We start from the raw sequence: 9,779 nt of genomic DNA on the forward strand, positions 1-9,779 counted from the left end.
GCTGGAAGAAGCCTTCCACTGCCTCAGTTGACTATTATGACTTTGGGGAAGCTCCTTCAACTCCCTCAGTGTGGCGCCCCAAGCCTGCCACTGTCTGGACAGGCATGAGGCAGGTGGGTGAGAAGCCAAGCACCAGGCATGGGCTTGGCTTGGGAAACCCAAAGCTGGATGGGTTCTGCTACCCCACCCTGTACCCTCCGGCCCGCCCCTTTTAGCAAACTCTGGAAAAGGCTGGCTTTGATTTTATTTTGGGGACACACGAGAACTGGCCATAAATCACGGTGTCCAAGATGTTTCCTGACTCAACAACACTTACTTAAAATATGGTATAGGGTCCTAAAGGATATCCATTCTAAATACATGGTGCCTGTGTAGGGCAGGTAAAGATTAAAGCAGCCAGGTGTTCATCAGCAGAGGGAAGGTGAGGGACTCAAGTGGAATCTAGGAAGAGAAAACAGGACTATGTGGGGATAAGTTATTTATTAGTCTCTCCTTGATGGAAAGAGTGTGCTCCCTGGATATTCTTTTCTTGATGGAAAGCGCATGGTTACTTCTGCTTACATAGGACAATTGTTCCTGGCTCTCCCTATAAGCAGTGGGACCCCCATGAGACAGTGAATCATTATCCCAAGGGGATATGATCCCAGGCTGGTAGGAGTGGGAGATAGCCACCCCTAGTGAAACTAAGGCTAGTTGCACAAAATCCTGTGCTGAAACAAAACGGAGCCAAACAAGTGGTGAACTGGGCCTTTAAGAGGAGAAACCTTTTGGGGGATCCAAATGGAGGGCAGGAATGGTACAGAAACTACTAATGGCCTTTTCTCTCCTACCATCAGAACTTTAGTGAAAACAGGGCCAAGAAATATGACTGTGTAATGATCACTGGACAAGACTAGCTGGCTGAATTGACAGGGGTGGAGGTGGGTATAAAATCCAGGCCAGCTTCTGACCTTTGGGACAAAGGTGAATCTCTCAGTAACACAGAACATCTTCCTGTTCCACTACATTCCAACTAACCAGGTACCTTTTTTTCTTTTACATGAGGCTGTGAACCATCATCGAAAGCTATCTTGGGGTGCAGGGGGATTAGTGTCCTATTATATAATTCAGATTAACCTCATACTAATGATCCTTCTGACTTTAGCCTCCAGAGTGCTAGGATTACAGGCAACACACCTGGTTAGCTTGTTTTCTTCCCCTCAAGATAGGGAATATATAGTCCTGTGGTTGGGAACTCCTGCATTTGGCTGGACTTTGTGTGTGTGTGTTTGTGTGTGCTGGGAATTGAACCTGAGTCCTATGGAAGAATACCAAGTGCTTTTTAACAGCGGAGCCATTTCTCTAGGCGCGCACATACACGCACATACACACACACACACACACACACACACACACACACTACGTTTGCCTGGGTTTGCCTGGCTGGGTTTGCTTGGCTCCCCAATGCTCCACCAAGCTCAGCTTAGTCTTTAACTTTTGATTCTCATCTGCCTCTGCCTCTGCCTTGGTACTGCCATTATAGGCCTATATGGGTACGCCATTTCACTTGGTGGTTCCTAAATTATTGATTGTATCCCACTGAGCTGGGTTTGTCTCTCTATTTCACCATTAGGGGAAGGTCTTGGAAGATTGTCCAAGAGCTTTACTGATTCTTCTGACTTGTTAGGTGATTAGAATTCCAGGGTGGTGTTGCTGCAGGCACTTTTAGGTTTAATATTCCAACTTGAACAATCCCTAAAATAACTACTCTTAAGATGAAGAATGAAGCCCAGGCTGTTTAAGGAGACCTGAAGGAGGAAGCTGGCTAAGAGGACAAAAGTGAGACCAGATGTCTTTCAAAGTTTCAACTCTTATGTTACATGAGTCTAGCTGTTACACTCCAACCAGAACAGCTCTTAAAATAATCAGCACAGCAAGAGGAGAGATTTCCAGTGCTGACTGGGTAGCAGAGTAACTTTAGGGCAGACACTTAGTCTCCCTTCCCCCCAAGTACACAAGTGATTTCACAACTTTTGGCAAAAAGTGCTGTAAAAATAGTTTATTGGTTTAAAAAGTACCTTCCATGATTTTCAAACAGTTTGCATAATTCATTTTTTTATACAGAAACACTGGAAATGAGGAAAAGAATGTATGGCTTTTTCTACATTTAGCACCATGACATAGCCAGGACACTGATGCTTGCTGTGTAGCTTAGGCTACTCTCAAATATACAGTGATCCTCCTATCTCTGTCTCTTGAGCTGTTCACCACCATTCCCAACCTCTTGTTCTGTTTGCTCTGGGAAAGGAGGAACCCCTAACTAGGAAGGCTTTCACTTCTAGCAACACTGTAACACCAAGGAAATTTGGGCTGGATGCCAACAGCTCCTCAGGGATAGGGCAGGAATTCAAAAGAGTTAAGGTTTCAAATAACTGTCAACATTCCATATGCGATTTCCTCAAAAGGCTCAGAGGTAGGAAAGTCGGATGCTCATTATACAAAGGTCTCATTTAAATTCGACTTTCTGGGAAGCACCACCCTGACACAGGTCTTGTCAAACGCACAGCAGGTTAGATACTCACTACCCAAAGAGCTTCCACCTATCTGGGCTGCTCTCTAGTTAGCAATGTACCTCAGATGATCAGAGAGATGGAATGTTCTTTCACATTTATTTTAGATCCACCCCTGCTGGCTAGACTGCAGCCAGTATATACTTTATTCTCATCATATACACTTATATATCTTTTCCCGTCTTGCTCACACTCTTCAAAGTCATTCATGCTTGTCAGTGGGGTACAATCCCAGTTTTGTCATTATTCTTGCACAGGCCAAACCCCCTTGCAAAACCAATTCTCTCTCATAATATACACTCAGTCCAGGAATCACAAAACTGTAAAATACAGGCTTAATTCTAGTTAAGAACTGAGGGAAAAAAAAACCATTCCAGAGAGAGAGAGAGAGAGAGAGAGAGAAAGAAATGGGGGTAGGGGTTTGAGACAGGGTCTCTCTACATAGTCCTGGCTGTCTGGAACTTGCTTTGTAGATAAGGCTGGCCTCAAACTCAAAAGAGACCTTCCTGCCTCTGGAACATGGGGCAATCCTTTTATCTCAGCCTTTCAAATGCTGGGATTACTGACATGTACCATCATACCTGTGGCCCAGTCTCCCTGGCCCCCATATCTCTCCCCACCAAAAAAAAAAAAAAGACAGATAAGAACTTATCTATTCAAATGAATGTTGATTCTGAGGCAGTTTGCAGTTAAATCCTGCCTACTGTGCAACTGGGCAGTTTTGAGAACTCACTATGGCCCGTGAGTTTTGAAATAGGTTAAGAGACATCTATCTGGAAGCAGGTCTGCCAAATAAACTGGCCAGTATTATTACAGACCCCAGAATGGGCCAGTAGAGCAATCAAGCTAAGCCATAAGGCTGAGGGCAGCCCCAAGAGGCATTTTAGGGAGGAGGCCTAGAAACATCACCTCTTACAGGCTGGCTCAGAACGACCACTCTTCATTTAGGCACAGGCTTGGGGCTTTAGGTAGTCATACAGGGTAAACTAGCAAGAATCAAGAGAGCTTTCTTAGCTAGAAAGCTCTTTCATACACACTGATAAGCAAAGTGCTTCTGGAAAAAGAACTTAGAGACGTTTCCACCAGTCTCCTATCTGAGGTCTTTGAGGACCACATAAACACAAAAAAGGCCTCTGCAGAACACTGTGTTCATCTAGCTCTTCCTTCATCAAGAAGTGAGAATAACAGCAAGTTTGTAGGTGTCGGGTCCTCAGATTCCTCAGGTGTTTTTAGGTTCGATAACAGAATCAGGATATAGGAAGCACAGCTCTAAGAACACAGACCCCCCCCCCCAAAAAAAAAAAGTTCCAATGTTCTTTGTCCCGACCAGCATTCCAGTGAATCCTGTGTTTCAAGTCAGAATATGGACTGATTAGCTGGAGACTATAGTGACCTGCAGGATGAAGAACATGGAGTTTGGCAGACCCTCCTTCACCCGGGAGGTTCTGATGGTATCTAACCATGTAAGTCCACAGGAACTTACAGCACTAGTGCACAAGTACAGGATGAAGGCTTTTCCCTTTGACAGCATCCTGGGATTAGGACTGACACGCTTAAGGCACTGAACCCTGAGACCAGCTCTGCTGGTTTAGAGCATTCAGGTCTCCGGCCACCTCTAGAACCAGGCCCTTCTAACTTACCACCTAACTCAAGTCCCAGAGTTCTGGCATGGCAAGCTGTGACTCACTGTTTTAATGGCATAAAGCAGATGCCCAACTATATTACATGTTTTCAGCAGAGTGGGATAAAACACAGGAGGGATCCCAAGTGTCCCTGAAGAGAAAAGCTACTGAACTCATACAGTCAGAGTGATCTTGAAATCCTAGAAGACAAAGCCCTGGGGTAGGAGGTTTGGTTGTGGGCAGTCTCAGGGCTTGTAGGCTGTTTTATGATTCATGTTTCAAGATGCTGAAGTTAGGTTCCTATGTCAGGAAATCTTAGGTGCACCTGAATTCTGTGAACAGGATGTCTTGTGGACTTCAGACCTTAGCCTAAGCTTGTGTTGAAAAACATGTCCCCCGTTGGAAAAACGCTATGTCTGGGGATCTTTACCCAAAGGACCTAAGTTACATTTATTTATTTAGTTTTTTCTTGAGACAGCTTAGGTTGGTCTTTAACTTGCAGCAGTCCTCATACTTTGGCCTCTTTCATGCTAGGGTTAAAGTGTGTCTCATCAGGCTCAGACATATTCTTGGGAGGTAGGAAAGAAAGCATGGGGCAGAGAAAGGGCCATTTCACTTCCTCTGTGATGTTCTTCACAACTCTCTCTTTTTTGCAACTAGAGCCCTCCTGCCCAAGGACAATTATAGCTATTGTCAACTCTCTCAACTTCATTCATTCAAGATTGCTAAACCACAATTGAAGAGTTACTTTTGAGACTGCTTTGATAATTCCCCTTTAGTCTGAGCAGAAGGTAGTTGCTTTACAGCTAGAAGGTGACTTTGGTAAGCCTAACCAAGGCAGGGTCTTCTTCTTCTTCTTCTTTTTTTTTTTTTAACTTTTTTTTTGTTTTGTTTTGAGATAGGCTCTCTCAACCACTGTCTGTCCTGGAACTAGATGTGTCAATATGACCAGGCTGGCCTTGAACTCACAGAGATCTACCCATCTCTACCTCCTGAGTCCTGAGTACTGGGACTAAAGGCATGTGCCACCACACGTAGCAGGACAGGTTTTTCAACTAAGGACTGCAGCTTTGCTCAGCATCTTCTTCTTGGGTCTCCTACGTAGACAGTTTTAAGCAGTGAGGCCTATGAGGAGCTTGGGCAAGCCACAAAAGGGGAAGGACATGTGCTTCCAAAGAGACCTCAAAACCAAAGCTCTCCTGTTTATTGGCATCAGAAGTACTTGGAGACCTTGTTAGGAAGGCAGGCTCCCAGAAGCCCCATGCTTAATCCCTGAGTGGCAGAGAAAGAGTCATGCTGGGGGTGGGGGACATAGATTCTACCTAAGGCAAAAAGATAGGAGAAAGGAAAAGTGACAGTTAAAAACAGGCCTAGGCAAAGATGAGTGGAAGAAAGAAGAAACATGAAGGGGCCTGACAAATGACCTCATCAAGACAGCACCACACGGGCAAAAGCTTCAGAAAGCCTGGCTCTCCCTAAAGTCTCTGCTCCCAAAACACCAAGTTAGCCAAAGCTGCCATAAAATTCCAGAATGTTAGGTTAGATGAATGAGACAAAAAAAAATGGCTGCTGAGAGACAGGTCAGATGTGGTCCTGCAAGACCCTTGTGGATACAGCAGCTTAGAGAAGGAGGACAGGATCCCTGAAGATCACATGGACTCATCCTGACACCCCCCAAACTAGGGGTGAGCTCCTTGGGCAAAATTCTGCCAAGTGCAGTGAATCCTGCCTCCGCCCCGTCAGTGTCGGCTCTGGCGTTTTGCAAGTTCCTCCTGGATGCGCAATCTGAGGGCCTCTCGCATGGCTGGATCCAGAGGTGTGTGTGCTGATACTGCCTCACTCACCCTTCCGGGATCATCGTCCTACGTGGAGGAAGAGTCAGGAAGCTCAGAGCCTGCTTCTCCCTCAAAAAAGTGCTGCTCTGTTCCTAGACAGCACGCTCACAGAGCTGTTTGGCTTAAGGCTTCTCTTTCTCAGGCGTCCCCTGTAACAGTGATTCTTCCCATGAGGGTCACAAGTTTTCCCTGTTCCCCCAACTAGGAATCTCTATGTGCTGAGACTATCTGCTGGGAAGACATATTTTCCCACTGGCCCTGAGATTAACAGCGGTTCAGGAACTGGTGGTAGTTTCTGTCATGGCCCAGGACGGTCACGCTGCAGCTGTTTCCAAAAGGCGTACCTGATAGACAATAACTGAAGTGACCTCGCCACTGTCCGCCTCATAGTCTAAACAGAAGAGCTGGCGGCCAGGAGGCTCCAGCTCGGAGCTTCCACTACTGCTGCTTTCACTGGGTTCCTCACAGTCTGGGTTCACGGGGTGGGTGGAGCCATCTGTAAGGGCAAACCAGAGTGAGAGGGAAGAGGGGGGGGAATGCTGCTAAAACCCCTGCCCACAGAAAAACAGCACCAAGAAAGCCTCCAAGCTTCCAACAGACCCTGGGTGTGTGTGTGTGCACACAGTGTGTGTGTGTTGTGTGAGGGGAGCTGTCAATCAGGATTTTAACTTCTCTTCCTCCCTCCACTCCAGCACAATTCTGTTAGAAAGTAAGTATAAGCTTCATTTGTCTCCTGCACTGGAAGCTGCTGAAAGGATGGACAGAGCTCTGACTCGGTTCAAATCCAGGCTCTGCCATTTACTAGATCTGAGATGTTGGACACCTTATTCACCTCTTTGGATAGGGAAACAGACATAAGAGTCCTCAGCTTCACGGCGTCCTATGGACTCAATAATGTACTCAAGATCTAAACCCTCTGTAAATAACAGCCCACAAACTTAGTGTCATATGTTAGTCAACATGAGTTCATGGTCACAGAAAGCCCAAGAAAAGGCCATTTACTGGGTTCATTTCATTTTATCTTTCTTTCTTTCCTTTTCTTTTCTTTTAAATCCCAGCCACACTTTCTCTCTTCCAGGTGGCAGAAATATTAAAACCCAGTCTGATAGACCACACTGGTGGACAGCGTTTCCTGGCCGGGTCCCAAGTACCTTATATAACAGTGCAGTTTAACTGGGGTCACTGGCCCTGGGCGCGCTGCGGTTGATGCAGTGGCTGCTGTAAGGGCCAGGTGGGCAGGAGCCCTGACGCAGAGAGGGGCTTGCCCGGGGGCGGGACCGCGGGCGGGCGACAGGCGGCGGCTCACCTCGGTGGCGCGGCAGGTACACTTGTAGGTCTGGCTTGCGGGGCCGCGTGGGCGCGGGCGTGTGGCGCCTCCTCGCCTTCTCCTTGGCCGCCTGCTTCACCTTCTTGTCGTAGTCGTCCCTGCGGGGAGCCGAGCGGGAGTCAGGCGCTGTCACCCGGCCGAATCCGGCCGGGCCGGGCCTGGGGCGGGGCGGTACCGAGCGAGCTGGTTCCGACGGATGTGGTGTACGAAGCCGTGGCTCATGTCCAGACGCCCGCCAGGCTTGCAGCACAACCCGGGCCCGTGATCCTGGGCCGCCTCCATTCCTATTCTGGGTACAGAACCGCCGTAACCGCCACAACTGCCGCGGAATTAGGGCCTTTGGCTGCGGACCATGACTTCCGGCCGCCGACCTCGGCTTCCGGCTCCGATGCCCTTTTTCCGGTTGCGTAGGGGCAGGCGCAGCGGAGTGGAGATGCTTTCGAAATTTGAGAACCTTCACCTGAACCTTCATCTGTGAGCGCTGGTAGAGCTGGAGGTTCGCTTACTTTGTGGAATCACCTGAACGAAAGAAGGATTATATAGCTAATACCAGGAAATTATTTTTAAAAATTCGAGTCATCCACGAATACTGAAAATGCATTCTATTAATCTAGAGATGTTGGCTTTCTCTTCCTAGCCCTTTAGTATAATAAACTTCACTATGAGAGCAAATGCGTGTGTCTATGTGTTGTGTGTATCTACTTTGATCCTGTCTTTAAAGCTACATTCTACTCATGAGAAAGTTATATTTTGTCATCTCCATCACCTCTGCTCCATCTTCTCTCCTTTTAGACCCCCTCCTTGCCTCCTATAGTTCTCTCCCCTCTTACACGCACACACTTAAAATCTAGGTCCTTCATATGGGAAAAACATGCAATATTGGTGATTTCTCTTTCTAAATTATACTGAATTCGCTTAACATCTTTAGGTTCATCATTTCCCTACAAATGACATTTCTTTATGGCAGAATTAAAGGAAACATGTTAATATATGCCACTTGGTTGACTCTTTAAATGTGCCTAAGTTTCCTTATTTTTGTTTTTGTAGTGTGTGTGTGTGTGTGTGTGTGTGTGTGTGTGTGTGTAGGCTAGAGGACGACACTGGGTGCTCTTGTCTGTATTCTCTACCTGTTCCTTTGAGATAGGGCCTCTCACTCAACCTGTAATTCAGCTGACAGCCACCGAGCCCTAGTGGTCCTCCTGTCTCCATTTCCCACATGGCTAGGACTATAGGCATGAGCCCACTGTCAGCTTTTTCCATGGGTGCTGGAGTTTTGGACTCATGCTTGGACAGTAAGCTTTCTCACCAATTGAGCCAATCTCCTCCGTTTGTTTGTTTATTAGTGGACATCTGTCTTTGATAGGCAATGAGGCAGACAAGTGCGCACGTAGGTAAGTTTTCCCCATCCATACCCAGTCCCTATTTCAGCCACATTGGAGCTGCACTGCTGGGGTCCAGGCCACTTGCTTAACTGACCATGAGAGGAACCAAGGCTTCTGAGGGTCTAATAATGCATAGCCTTTTCTTGTTTCTTTCCTTCTGGCATGTAGCCTAGGATAGTCTTGAATTAACTATGTAGCTCAGTTGGCCTTAAACTTTGGGATTCGTTTTGCCTGATCCTGAGAGTATAGTTTTCCAAGTTTTCAGTTTAAAATGTAAACATCAGAAACTTATTAGAGCAGTGACAAAATCAAGTACATCTGTTTGATGGAATGTTATAACGAAAGTAAAGGAACAGACTGTCTTACCCTAGACGTGAATGAGATCTGGTCAGAAAGAGGAAACACCGACTCATACTTGAACATAAAACTCTAGGAAATGTAGTCACTATCGTGGTTTGGATGGGATTCCATATAGGCACAGGACATTTCTGGGGTGAGACAAGTTTCTTCTCTTGAATCTGTAAGTGTTCATACATCGCTATTTAGCAAATTAGACACATCAAACATGTACTATCCTGTATATCAATTATACTTCGATGGAACTGTCCAAATAGGCAGGGACTAAGGCATGACTCAGTGGTAAAGCTGAATTTGAAGTTTTATTAGCTAAACAATAAATGCGCCTTAGCAGAGTATTTGCAAACTCATTTCAAGAGCCCTTTAACTATGATACTAATTGAAGTTCCCAGGTATAAGCCTGAATGAAGGAGTTAATTTGGGAATACTGACTCCTTTTCCTGTGTAGGTCATCAGTCCCTGATCAGGGGACATCTATGGATTGTCGTTTCGAGACACAAATTGTCCTGAAGATATCTCGGGTAGAATGCTAGCTTCCTTTTCCCTACAATGAAAGTAGCCTGTGAAAGGTTCCTATTTAAGCCGTGAAGAGATGTTGGACAAGGACACAATATATTCGAAACTGTCTCGGTTGGGCCAGCAGCGTTTATAACGTTTTATAAGCCTGTATTGTCCCTCACAGCGACTCGTAGCGAGCTGCGTTTCTG

The 9,779-nt window shown here is 46.3% G+C and overlaps 1 protein-coding gene across 1 annotated transcript; it reads right to left on the reverse strand.

Moving 5' to 3' along the window:
• Positions 1-2,023: 2,023 nt before the first annotated feature.
• On the reverse strand, positions 2,024-7,721 carry CUNH2orf68 (chromosome unknown C2orf68 homolog). The gene is made up of 4 exons (XM_021164499.3): positions 7,509-7,721; positions 7,313-7,431; positions 6,351-6,502; positions 2,024-6,033 (listed from the first exon to the last, which is right to left on the reverse strand). The coding sequence occupies exons 1-4, from the start codon at positions 7,613-7,615 to the stop codon at positions 5,911-5,913; spliced, it is 501 nt and encodes a 166-aa protein (XP_021020158.1). The 5' UTR covers positions 7,616-7,721; the 3' UTR covers positions 2,024-5,910.
• Positions 7,722-9,779: the final 2,058 nt, after the last annotated feature.

This window comes from Mus caroli, unplaced genomic scaffold (genome assembly GCF_978045245.1).
Source record: "Mus caroli unplaced genomic scaffold, Mus_caroli_1 scaffold_7, whole genome shotgun sequence".
In the NCBI taxonomy this organism is placed as follows: domain Eukaryota; kingdom Metazoa; phylum Chordata; class Mammalia; order Rodentia; family Muridae; genus Mus; species Mus caroli.

What these genes read in the sequence shown, in the direction of transcription:
- CUNH2orf68 (XM_021164499.3), bottom strand. Translation starts at nt 7,615, where the DNA reads ATGGAGGCGGCCCAGGATCACGGGCCCGGGTTGTGCTGCAAGCCTGGC. An exon ending in GTACCTGCCGCGCCACCGAG is followed by an intron (nt 6,503 to 7,312) that starts GTGAGCCGCCGC and finishes TTGCCCTTACAG; the next exon opens with ATGGCTCCACCCACCCCGTG. An exon ending in CTTCAGTTATTGTCTATCAG is followed by an intron (nt 6,034 to 6,350) that starts GTACGCCTTTTG and finishes TCCTCCACGTAG; the next exon opens with GACGATGATCCCGGAAGGGT.